At 45.2% G+C, this 13,255-nt stretch overlaps 1 protein-coding gene across 2 annotated transcripts in view; it reads left to right on the top strand.

Annotated features, from left to right (window-relative positions):
- SLC22A23 (solute carrier family 22 member 23) overlaps positions 1–11,474 on the top strand; it is a 110,980-nt gene extending 99,506 nt beyond the window's left edge. Inside the window, exons 10-11 of one of the 2 annotated variants that reach the window (XM_039711975.1) lie at positions 1,694–1,817; positions 7,113–11,474. In XM_039711975.1, coding sequence (XP_039567909.1) covers positions 1,694–1,817; positions 7,113–7,464 — 476 coding nt within the window. In that variant the 3' untranslated portion in view covers positions 7,465–11,474. The remainder of the gene's footprint in view (positions 1–1,693; positions 1,818–7,112) is intronic. The other variant, XM_039711976.1, reaches the window with a different exon arrangement.
- The last annotated feature ends 1,781 nt before the right edge of the window (positions 11,475–13,255 follow it).

Raw genomic sequence — 13,255 nt, 5'->3', positions numbered from 1 at the left:
AAGGGGTGCAGGGGGAAAGTTCCCTTCTGTGCAGTGCCTTGAGACCCCACTCACAGGCAGGCCTGCTCATCTATGCACAGCTTCTTCGTCTAGCATCCCCTCCACATAGGCTGCATGTCAAGGGAGGGTGCAGAGGTCCCCAAAGTTTGACATACAGAGTGAGGCTCTCTCAGAAAGTCTCCTTCTGAGAAGCAGCATTCCCAGTTCGAGAATCTCAGTTTTTCTTTTTTTTTTTTTTTCCAGAAAAGAAAAGGGGACTAAAACACCTTAAGGACACTTTAGATAAGGGGAGTTAAACACCTTAAAACATACTTTCCCCAGCTGAAGTACTGTAAGAGCAATGCAGTAAACTACAGGGGAACAAAACTTACTTTTGTGTATCAGATTTGATGGACCTGTCCTTGCCCAGCTTTTCCAAGGTCTGTTCTGCTGAGCAGCCACGACTCCCTGAGGGGGTCAATGGTGTAGCCTCACCTGCTATGCAAGAGTGGCCAGAGACCCATGGTTTGCAAGGTGCTGTGCCCACATCCTCATCAGCTGGCAGAATTTGCTCTCTCCCCCAGACTTGGGGTGTGTAGCAGAAAGAGCTTAGCCCGGAGCAGGCTGTAGCATGTTTCAGAAGATGTAACCAAAGAGCTCCCAAATACCTTTTGCTCTCCTCACAGCTGATATATTCAACAAGAACAAAAGCAGGTATTAATTTTCACTGGATCCAAGCCAGACAGTATGCCTGCTTGGGACTGCACAAAGCAGTTCTTTCTTCAGGCAGGGTTTGGGATGCGTGTGTAGAAGGGTGAGGGAGCACTGGCTGCGAAGTTCCAGGCCTTTCCCCAGTGCTCCTGTCAGGCATGATGTGTTCCCCTTGTATGGTGCAATAGTGCCTGTGAGTGATGTGGCCAGGACAGGCCACGTGAGCTTGTACAGCCCTGGTCAGAGATCCCAGCCCTGCCCACAGAAGGTGACAAGCAGGGATCCAGTGAGACATGTACTGTCATCATGGCCAGAGACAGTTTCCTTGAACTTTGTTTAGATTTACTGGGGTTTCTGCAAGTGCTTGATAGACGCTGTTTGCTCCTGGAAACCTTGCTGCCATCCAGCTGTGAAATGATTGAGCAAACAGCCCTGACTTAAGGAGTGCCTCGCCGTCCTTGGCATCGGCTGTGTTCTCCTGGAGTTGTCAAGCTGGGAGCTACAACAGAGTTTGCAGACTGATCACATGCAGAGGCTTAGCACAGAGATGGGAGCACTTCTAGTTCTTTCCTCTCTTGTCCTGGAAGCCTCTCCAGTGCCCAAGCCCCACTGTACAGGAAATCTGGCAGCTTGAGGAACACTCTCTGCCTCCACTTATCGGTCAAATATGAGAGGGAAGAGACTAGTGACTAAAAGACTGGCCAAAGATGTTTTTTCATGGGTTTTACCTTTTCTGTGGTGTCTGAGCATAAAAAAATCAGAGATCACTGCCATTTTTTGGCATGACATTATGGGTTTTTTTTCATGTGTGTTTGCATCTCAGGTGCTTGGAGAATGGATTTTATAAATATCGGTTTTAAATTAGTATTACAAAATTACTCAAATTACTCAAATTACTCAAATTACTCAAAAGGGAGAAGAGTAATATAAACTTCATTGATTGTTTTCTTCCTTGGAAGGTTGACCTCATTCTTACCTTTTGTCAATGCACTTGTCTTGCCAGGTATGAGTGACAGTGTCAAAGACAAATTCTCTGTTGCGTTTTCCATCGTGGGTATGTTTTCTTCGCATGCTGTTGGAAGCCTCAGCGTGTTCTTCTGTGCTGAAATCACACCCACAGTAATCAGGTGAGACTTTGGAGCCCGCCTCAAAAGATGGGGACAAAATTATCCTCATTTAATTGATAATGGGCTGTGTAACTTAAGACATTGTATGGGAGGGGAAGCCCCATGTAATTGGAGAGCTCACAGCAACTTGGGGGCTGCTTTTCGCAGTGGCTGCAGTCTGTCTGTGCAAGTAAATGCGTGTCTGTGTATAGAGAGGCTTTGTTTTCCACGGCTCCACCTTGTGTCCCATCGTGGTGATGATCAGCAGGCCTGGCAGCACATGAATTGCAGCTTGGTAGGGTCTTAAATACTCAGCTGAAGCAGTTTGTGGTTGAACATTGTCATTGCTTCACTAACTCTGCAGGATTTGTTCAAGGGGTGAGTCAGGTGAGTCTGCAACTTGATATTAAAGGAGGAATTCCATGACTGTGCAGAGGAGGGCATAGGTGCCAGCAATCCCTGCCTCCATAGGGCAGGTTAACCAGGACAGCTGCAGGGGTGCTTCAGTGGAAGGAATGTGTTGAGACATGTGGTGTAAAAGCTTTTGGTGCATAGAGGCCCTCTGCAAGCCTGCCTCTCTGCCTTCATTGCAGATAAAGCTGTCTTTCTCTTCATATAAAGACCTATCTTAGCAGAGACTCAAAGTTTTTCTAAAGAGCAGCACTTTCATCCCAGGAAATAGAAGAAATCAGACAAATTATCTTTGTTGGAGAGTTTCCCATAGCACATCTTTGTGTGGTCAGGGGTTTGTATCGTTTTGTACATGCACTGTTATCTTTCACAGCACAAAGGCTGTGCTTCTGTGTTCTGGATTATGCTTTCAGCAATGCCACAGCAATTCAGGAGTTTGCTCTGACTTCACTAAATTTCCCAGGAATGTAGGTCAAATGGGTGAGAGGGAGTGGAAGAAAGAGGATGCTCTTTTTTTGTCCCCTCCAAATTATATGCCTTTTCAACTACTTTGCAAAAGTATTATTGCAGAACTGTCATCTGAGTAGCCAGAGTCTCCTTGCTCCATGGTCTTTTTTTGCAGACTGTCTAAATTTGTGAATGTATTTTATGGATAACATTATTTCCACAGGAAAAGGCAGTGTGAGGAGTGAGATTATACAGCAGCCTGAAACACCAACAGCTATTTATTTATATGTGTGTCAATCACTTTGGTGGATTTATGCCTTTTTAATTTTCTTCTTGCCTCTGTTTGAAAGACACGCAGATAAGGAATTGACCATGTCAGGCAGAAGAGAATCTGCCAAGTAGGGTCAGATGTGCAGTCTGAACTTAGCAAGCTTTTTTCCCTTAAATCACTTAAGTTGCTACAGGGAGAGGGACAAAGTCCTGGCTGGGAGCCAAAATTCTGCTTCCCCTGACTCTGCTGGGTGACACCAGGCAAGTGACAACAGCTAGATATGCCTCAGGGTCCCTGTTTATTTATAGAAATGATGACACTCTGCACTGCTTTGTGATCCTACCACTACAGTAAGATCCCCTCAGGATTGTAATTAGGAGGTGTAAGTCAGGATAGTGCATAAACCTGTCTCATGCAGAGACGTGGTTAAGCTCCCTTCTGCCTTGCCTTTTGGTGGGATCTGGCTACTCCCTCATAACCTGCTTTCCCAAATGCCACCCTGGATGCCCTTTGGGAGTTGGAACTAAATTATCTTTAAGGTCCCTTCCAACCCAAACCATTGTATGATACTTTTGTTGGATCTCAAGGAACCGTGAGGAAAAGGAAGGCAAAGAGAGCGCTGTGGCTTTCTCTGGGGTTTCCTTGATCCAAATCCATTGTCTGCAAATCCCTGAGATGGAAAACAGCACTGCCATTACCTAGGGTGGCAGTGGCATGACAGCAAACCCACAGCACCCACCCATCTCTGCTGCTGTGGTGTTGAGATGAACAGTTCCAGGAGGAGAGCAGCCAGACCTTCATCACCAAGAGGTCACATCTGCTCAGCAATATGAATGTTCCACACTGTCATGTGTCACAGAGGGGTCTTTGGGATCTGTGCACTGCACCCCAATCTCCTGGCAGTAGGCAGAGGGGCTTCATCAGGAGCTACTCTTCTTTGTACCCAGGACTTCAGTGCAGACCTCCATGCAAATGCTGAATTAAAGCACCAAGTGTCACTGATAATCCACATGGAATAATCTTCATACCACTACAGCCTGCATGTCTACTAAATAGGAATAGGCTGTACAAAATACAGCATGTCCTCTCCTCATCCTCCACATTCTCAGTCACTATCAAGTGGAAGATGGTTCTGGCTTTTTCTCTCAGTGTCCTGCTTTTGTGCCCACACAGCCAAAGACGGGGCAGCGACGGCTGAATTAGGGTTTTTTCCCATCAATAGCTGTCTCAAGCCAAATTTCCAGTTGTTGAGGAAACTTTCCTTTCTGACCACCCAGGAGCCTCTGGCTCAGTCACATTCACACAGAGGCTCTGAACCCATTCCTCTTGTCTTGGGGTCCCACCCCCTAGAGCTCTATCTGCAGCTGACAGCACACCTTGCCCACCCAGCTACCTGCACTGAATGTATTCCTCACACAGTGGGATGCAGGACTGTTTACTGGGACCTGAATAAGGCCTGGCTTCTCAAAGGTGGTGCTTGCTCCATGAGGCCAAGGATGTGCTGGTGTATTACTTCAATCTCTGGCGTAGGACTGAGTGCACAAAATATCCCTTATGTACAGGCAGGTAAAAGGTGTGGAGGTTTTCAGGGGCTGAATTTGAGAAGTGGCTGAGCTGGTGTGATTTCAGTGCTGGCCCTGCTTTTTGCAGGAGGCTGGACCAGGTGCTCTGCCAAAGCCTCCTTTAGCCTGGGCATCTCTCTGGCTCCCTTGTACTCTGAGCCATGTTGTGTATTGACCCATTTGCTCAATGCAGATGTGGCTGTCTGAGGACAGGAGTAACAATTCCCTGCTCTCCTGAGGAGTGCTGAGGACAAGACCCTTCCCATAGAATGTCATTGAGGATGTCTTGCTGCTCTCTGGCAAAACACTGAGGAGGCAAGCAAGGAAATTCTACCCCATGAACAAGCAGGACCTTTCTGAGGACAGAATTCTGAATTTTGCGATTTGCCGCGTTGGGACCATAAACCTCATGCAAACCATCCCTCCCCACTGTCAGTGGGGGAGCAGGATTTGGAAAAGTGGTCCTGATTGATCATCCATGGGGCCATGCCATAGGAGAGCCCCCCCAGAGCAGCCACTGGCAGGCAGAGGTGCAAAGGAGAAAGCTGGGACTCGCTGTGGGTGCCAGCAGCACTCACACTCCCTCTCCAGGCTCCACTCTGCATCTGGAGAGTGTTTGAAGTACAGACGCTGGCCCCTGCCGTGGAGTTCCTTGTGCTGAGGAGGAGCAATGCCCCAAAGCACTCAGAATTATTTTCTTTTCCACCTGCTGACCCTTGTCACCTGCACAAACAGTGGGAATCATGAGCGTGCTGCCTCTTCTGCCCTGTAGCTGTTTTCCTGATGTGCATGGAAACAAAAAATTCCTGACAGTATTCTCAGTTTTCTCTTTTTTTATCCCTTCACATTTTCACATCTGCAGTGCAGTTAAACCTTAAAGAAACCCCTTTTAGGACACTCCAAAATGTACTTTCAAGCCTTCCTCTGCCAGGTTTTGATGGCACTGGAAAAAGTAATGCCTACTCTAATTACTGACGTCATACGGAAAAACTTTTTCTCCCCCCTGTAAATCTGAAGCCACTTGACCCATAAATGACAGAGCCGTCTTTGTTGTTGCCTTTTCCCGTTTTCTTTCAGCTTGCTTGATGTCCTTCTACAGCAGCATTTAAAACTCACCTCAGGTCCTTCTCAGGGGGGTTGAGATACAATTTAGCCATTGCAATCACTGATGTAAATGAGCCAGGCTTTTGTTGCTCCAGAGCCAGCCTGGAGAGAGATCTGCCATGCATTTGGGACTGGCTGTGTCAATTACTCATGTGAGTGTATTAATGAAGTTGCAGGGAGGCCAGTGGCACAATAGTTGCATTCAGCTGGGTTTCTAAATTGCCATCGGAAAGCTGGCAAGTTTTTAATAAGGGCTTTTGCAGCATTTGGGGAAGTCACTGTTGTCTGTGAAAGATGCTCTGCTGAGTCTGAAGAACTGGAACATATATACGTGAATTTTTGATCCAGTCAGTGTCCCAAAAGCATCTTTTGAAGCCCATGTTTGCTGTCCCTCAGCTGTCAAGTAAGCAGCAGTGGATTTTGGAAAGGATTGAGTGAAGATTAGCTTTAACACTGTGGTTGGCTGAGTGAATTTGGCATTTGTAGGTTTATTTGTACAGTGATTTCCAGGATGCTTAATAGTCAGGGAAACTGGTTTTATGCCAAATATTTGGCATAAAGCAGTCCATTTGCCCTTCTGTAAGGGCCAGTTTGTGTTGATAGTAACAGCTGTGCATTGGGCCAGGAACTGAACCCCTCTGATCTCCAGAGGGTTTGGGAATAAATGGCATCTCCCAGAGGAAGTGTAGGAAGTGTGTTGCCCTCACAGGCTTGGTAGGGAAGCAGGGTGCAAGGAGATCTCCCTCTGCAGGCAGCAGAGTCTTTGGAAAAGGAAGGACAAGCTGTGACTGTCACATTTTGTTAAAATGAGTCATTTAAGGACAGCCCTCTGCTGGCAGGAGACCTCAGTCGTGTCACAGCAGGAGGGAATAGCCTGCCCCAAAGAAACACCTGCAGTGCCACTTCTGTGTGGGGGCACCCAGCAGAGACAGACCAGGACTGTGAGGTGTGCCAGGCCTCCTGCTCCAGGCTCTGGAGATGCTGATGAGCAAGACAAGGAATTGCAAGAGAGTTTGCTTGTATAGCCAAGCATCAGGAGACAGTACTGAACTGGCCTTTCACAAGCAGCTTCTGTGCCTCTAGCTAGAGGAAGATGAGTCTATTTTCACACTTTTTTTTTTCCTGAAAATTATGCATTTTGTTACATCTCCACTGTGTTGAGAAGTTCCAGCCATAACATGATTTTTTTGTAGAAAATATTCCAGCACTCAGTGTTTGGTATAATGGATCAAGGCAGTGGCTTGTAAAGTCTAATCTCCTGCCTCCAGTGCTGAGTGGTGCCAGATACTTTAGAGGCAGCCAAAACTGACTTCTGCACTTTCTGCTCCTTGGTGCGTCTTGTCTAAGTGGAGAAGGATGGCATGCTAAGAAAAACCTGGTTTTCCCTCACTGAATGTGGGAATACTTGGAACTGGGAGTGTTTTAGAGTTCTGTCTACACACTCACATGAGTATGTGGGGGCAGTTAAATGGGTGTGAAATGATATTGAGTGTAATTATTGCCCCCTGCTTGTGTTTGCAGGGGAGGCGGGCTGGGGCTGGTGCTGGCCAGCGCGGGCTTCGGCCGCCTGACCGCCCCCATCATGGAGCTCCACAACCAGAAGGGTTACTTCCTCCACCACGTCATCTTCGCCTGCTGCACACTCATCTGCATCATCTGCATCCTGCTGCTGCCCGAGAGCAAGAACCAGCACCTGCCTGAGAACATCCCGGATGGGGAACATTACACCCGGCAGCCCCTGCTGCCGCACAAGAAGGGGGAGCAGCCGCTGCTGCTGACAAACTCTGAACTCAAGGATTACTCTGGCCTCCATGACTCAGCCGCTGTGAGTGACGGCATCTCCGAGAACACCACTGCCAACGGGATGAAGTAGATGGAACTGGGTGGATTTTTTTCCTTCTCCTTTTTTTTTTAATTATTTTATTTCCCCTTCTTCTATTTCTTCTCTTCCTTTTGTATTTTATTTGATGCTGTTGTGCGGGAGGAGTTGCACTTTGGGCAAAGGTGTTTTGCACAGATTTTACAAACCAGTGATGGAGCAGACACAAACTTAGAGGAATTCAACTCTGCTACTAAAGCAAATTTTGGCATCTTCAACAGTTGTGCAGATTACTTTTGAAAAGTTTTGGGGGAAAAAGACTCATTTGAGAAAAGACCTGGCTGGCAGTAGCCCTTCAGAACTCTTTTTTTCCTGCCATTAAATATGTATATTTATTTTGATTTATTCTCAAGAAGCACTTTATTTCCTTTTCCTTTCATAGATCACAAAAATGAAGCCATCTTTTAAGAGGTGCAGCCATTCCAAGAAAGAAACCATGGGGGGAGGGGGAGTGTTGTTTTCTGTTTTGTTTTTGTGTTTCTTTAAAGGAAAGAGGGATTCACTGCAAAGTTGAATTGACTTAAACTTAGACTTGTGCAACATTCTTCTGCCTGTCTAGAAAGTCCAAGTGCCCAGATCGCCTGCTGTGTTTGTATACACTAAGAAAAAGGAAAAAAAAAAAGAAGAAAAAGCAAAACCTGTTGTGACTCAAACTCTGACTGCATTTTAGGCAGCTTTTATTTGTCTTTATAGCCCATATGCACTTAAAAGTTACTTTCTAAATTAGTCCCTTTTTGTTTTCACTGAATGCATTGGAGAAAATCCTACCCTAACAAGCTGATTTTTCAATCAGCTTTCTGCATTTTAAGAATATATTAATCTATTTTGGGTGGTTGCCACTGGTCCTTAATTGTAATGTAGATGATGCAAATGATTTGACTAATGATGCAAAAATGAGTTTTGTCTAGAATGGTCATACTTATCAGGTGGCCCAGGATCTCTGACTGCTCCAGGAAAAAAGCACAGACCAGCAGTGATAAACAGTAAGGAGCTTGGGCAATGATCTATATATACCTTTATTCCAAAAGGCAGCACAGCTGGGATATCTGTTCCTGAGAAATGAGTGTCCTGGTATTTACTGTCTTAAGTGTTTTTAGAACCAGGGTTTGGGTTTTCAATTTAAGTGGGAAAACTGCTTAAATGACTGTTGGAAAGGAATTAATTGATAGCCTGTGAATAATGGCTTACTGAGCTGTCTTGGGCTCTCAGAGATGTGCTCTGATTCTGACCCAAGAATATGCAATGAACTCACCCTTATTTCCTCACTTTCCTGACTGCTCTTGTAAGATTTTAGTTCAGGAAAAAAAAAAGTTTACTTAAATTTGATTAATTCTACACAAAGTGAACAGCCAGTTTACCTCCCGCTGTGCAGATGGCACTTTGATAGTGGCCACTTGACTTCTCTCCTCCAGCCCCCAAATTATTACCTTTGGCCATTGGCTTTTGGTTCTCACTCAAGAGAATAACGTGAGGATCTAGTTCAATGCAAGGACTCTGTGAATACCTTTCTTGCATTGTAGTTAACTCTCCCCTCTGTCCCTCCCTCTTCTCCTTTCTCACTCAGGCCATCCATTTGTGATTGCTCAGTAGTGCAGCCGTTCAAGCAGAGCAGCAGGATGTCAATGTTGTACTGACTGTCCGTATGATTGCCACTTTGTTTGATGTACATCTTGCGTTTATATGCAGGGGAAGTGCTCATTCGCACTCTCCTCCTCTACCTTCCCTTCCCTTCCTCCCTTGCTGTATATATTGTCGATTAACTACTGTACCTAACAATTTCCATCCTCCATTAGGCTGCCAATGTCCTCTTACAGTTCCCAATAAATCAGAGACCCGTGCTCCCTGGCAGGCCATGCAGTAAGGTAGCACAGCCTCAGACGCTGATGGATGCAAGGGGACAGGCAGACCTGCAGAAGCAACAGAGGGGGTTGTGTTCAGAGTAACAATGTTGTCCTAAAGCTGCTAATTTTTACAAAGGATGATGTGGACATTTGGGTTCTTCTTGAGCCTGGTAAGAAACACTGGACCAGTTGATGGTAGTTTTGCCCAGAGTTACACTACTGGTTTTTTTCACCTTTGCTAAACTTGCTGTGACAGCAAGAGCCTGATCTTCCTTACACTCGAGTTTTATTGTCAGGCTTGAGTGCGGCTGCTTCTTTTTGTTCTGTGCCGAGACCTTTGCAGTCTGTGTTCACCTGAGGAAAGAACCCAGCCCTCCCCCACTCGTGCAGTATTCACACACTAAATTTGTGCAATGCCTTTTGCCTTCGATGTGAGATGCTTGTTGCAAGCCACACACATTCGGGGACGAAAGAAATGGGTTCACGACAAAAAGCTGAAGAAGCAAAACGAGGCTTCAGGGCAGAGAGAAAGGGCCTGAGAGAGGAGAAGGTGCGAGCTCAGAGGCAGAAAGCAGCGCCCTGCCATCCATCGTGCTGTGGAGCTGGTGGCTCCTTCCTTCGTGGTCCTCTGGTGGCTCCAGCTGCGGTACAGCTCCCGCAGAGCATGCACAGGCCTGCACACCCAGCTGCTTCCAGCACTCTCAGTGCTCCTGGTCAGCTCACCGCTGATGTCCACAGCGCTTTATCGGTTCCTATTCTGGTGGTTGCTCTCCGATGACAGACAGGCACAGGGAAAAGAATATTTAAACATATCAACATTTAGATAATAAATACATTAGGTGACAGGAACATGCAGCAATTTTTGTTTTGTTAAGAAAAAAGTCTTATGAAGTTGATTTGGTTTGCTGCTTTTTTGCTTGAAACCAGGTAGTCGGTACTGATCTGCAGTGAAAGAAGCCCCATCTTCTCTAGTCAGTCTGGTCCTCTGCCTCTGTCACAACAATAAAGAAAAAACTAACTTCCTGCCTTGGCAGTTCTAGTTTTGCTCCTGAAAACATGAACACTTCTGTGATGATTATGTTCTTCCACACATGCTCATGGAGTTGGAAAGCTTTCACTAAACCTATCTAGTGTGGAGGAGCCAGGTACCAGGGGATGCAGCAGGGCAGAAAGGAAGCATGGGGATGCTTGCCCTGCCTTGTCTAGTCCTGCAGTGGGGCAGGGTTCTCTGCTGCGGTCCCAGCCTGCTGCACCATTGGCTCCTTGGCCATGTCTCCTCTGCAGCCATCACCAGGAAAGGCTTTTCTCAGGCGGCTCTTTCTGGCCACCACAACAGGGGAAGCAGTCCAGGCTGTCTTGTCCATTTTTGGCCTTTTTCTGTGAACCTTCAGTAACCTCTAAGCCCATCAGTAGATTTTTCTTTGGGTTTACCATTTAAGGGCTTTCTCCATCTTTGTAAGTTCCAACAAAAATGTGAAGTGACATTATGCTTGATCTTGGGGGTTTTGTCGCCCTTGTAAGATTTCAGTACTGCTTTTGTTGCCAGACACGCTGCAAACAGATAACACCTGTTTGCAAGTGTTTTGTGGCCACTCTGAAAGGGAGTTGTGTGATTTACTTTTGGGTTTCACTGAGTAGGCTTTTTTTGTTGTCATCCTTTTTAGTGGAAGTACTTAACTGTTGCCACTTTCTGGAGACAAACACGTTATTGGTCACCAAATTGGAAGCAGAAGTGCCATTAACTGAACTCTGTGAATGTCAAGTCAAGTTGCGCCTGTAGCTGGCACATAAGACAACACTATTGAGTGGGGAGATGATCTCCCCCACTGTAACTTTTTTTTATTTTATTTTTTAATACAAAAATGAAATTACAAACCTCATTTTAAATGTATTGTGTAAAATGTTTCGGGAAAGGAGTACGGTGTGTTTTGTCTAGTGGGCGAGATCTCCCTCCCCATTTCAGTTTCTGATGAAGTTTTAAAGAATCGTGTTACTGTATGTTTTGATCATGAATAGTCTGGTGGTGCTTCCTCATAGCACAAGCTTAAATCAAGTACTGAAAACAGTCTTACAAGCTAAATGTCTGCATGATGTTACATCTGTTGTACCTACTGAGAAGAACTTTGTATGTAAATGTACAGAATAAAATGACGTTGTCCCATCCATTTGCTCTCCCTGATTTGGCTCCCTTGCAGTGACTTCTCAAACACCCAGCAGCAGCTGATGCCTCAGCAAATAGCCCTGCCCTGCTCTACAAACAGAATGAGCTGTTTGTAAATCAGGCTAATTAAAACAGCACATTGATTTGCAAGTAATTATCCTTTACAGTCAATTACAGAAGCATAGTTGACTCTGTTTCCTCGTGGTGTGAATTAAAAAGAAAATACCCTTCAACAGTTGTTTTTTGCTATTCTGATCTTGAACTGCAGCCAAGGACAGGCAGCTGTTCCCACCAGGTAAGGAGGGGCCCTCTGCATCCACACCAAATCTGAGACACTGAAGCCACTGGGTGTTCAAACCCTTTTGCACCGTGCCTTCTACATATGCAGCAGCCTCTCAGTTACAGGTTTTAATTGCTGATTGTGGCACCACAGCAAGGTAAATCCATCACTTTCTGTAGGTGCTTAGGACAGACTTGTCTAGGGCAGGACCAGCCATTTAGTAGTTTTGGTTTGTATCAGCAGCTGATGCTTCAGCTCGAGTCAGGGCTAAATTCAGAATGAAAGAAAAAAAAACAAACACCAAAACCCTGGAAAACCTGGATAGTTAACTCCTGGCTGCCATCTCATTAAACAAAACAGCCAATGGATCTGCCTTTGAAAAGATACCCATCCTACCTGAAAGCAAGCCCAGAGATGTAGCAGCAGGATGCTTTTCACTGGTGGTCGTGGTAGTAGACCTCTCTGATTTTATGTATATGCTCAATTTGCATGTGATGCTCTTCCAGCAGCATGACAGATTTATCTATTGCTCCAGAACTTGCCTTGTGCTTTTTCCTGCTATGTAGTCCTCAGGGATGCATAAATAACCCTTTGTGAAACCCTTCTCGTGTTCTAAGTGCCCAAGGGATGGGAGGAAATCCATTGTTTAGCACCAGTACTACAACCAAAGGGGCTAAAAGGACAGAAGTAACACCCATGTCACAGCTTTACCATACAAAAATGTGGGGTTTCTTTATTTGAACACTAAAAGCTGCTATACTATGTTCAGTCCTAGTACACAAGAGATTAATTGTACAGGTAGCATTTGGAACTGATTTGCCATCAGATCCCAGTACTGTGTGCAGGCCACACACCACATGCACTTTTTCAATCATGTTCATCCATTGCAGCATTCATTTGCTATCCTACTTGGCAGGGTAGCAAAAAAAAAATTGCTTTGAAAATTCAAATTCTATTTGAAAAAAAAAGAAAATCCTAGTCAAGTGTATCTATATTTAATAACAAACACAAATTCAATCAAAACAATACAAAAGAAATATACTAAATGTCAGTGTGAATGACAATTGCAATCAGTTTTTCTGAAACAAAACTTTCTTCTTCTTTTACAATGATGCACAATCAGAACTTGTCTGGAAAAGCTGTCATTTCTTCTTTGATCCTGTTTTCTATGAGTAAGGTGAAATTGCTGTCTGTGTTTTGAAGATTGTAGCTGACAAATATCTGCTTTTTGGTCTTGCTGGCTAAAACACAAAACAGAGTAGTCAGCCAAAGTTTATTCTTACATAAAAGCGATTATGGTATTGAGCAAGCCTCTTGAAAAGCCACATCATGCAGATTTCTAAGATGTTCTCCACTCTTGCTGTGCTGGGTGCAGTTATAAATGAAAAGCAGAACAAGTCTCTGACCACTGGGGAGTTGGCCAAGATTTTGCACATCACAGAAGTGAACAATGTAAGACTGGTGACTGTCAACTAGTTTCTGACTTGACACAAGACACCACTA

Source organism: Passer montanus, unplaced genomic scaffold (assembly GCF_014805655.1).
Source record: "Passer montanus isolate IOZ18808 unplaced genomic scaffold, ASM1480565v1 scaffold26, whole genome shotgun sequence".
In the NCBI taxonomy this organism is placed as follows: domain Eukaryota; kingdom Metazoa; phylum Chordata; class Aves; order Passeriformes; family Passeridae; genus Passer; species Passer montanus.
This window is presented reverse-complemented; position numbering and strand designations above follow the sequence as displayed.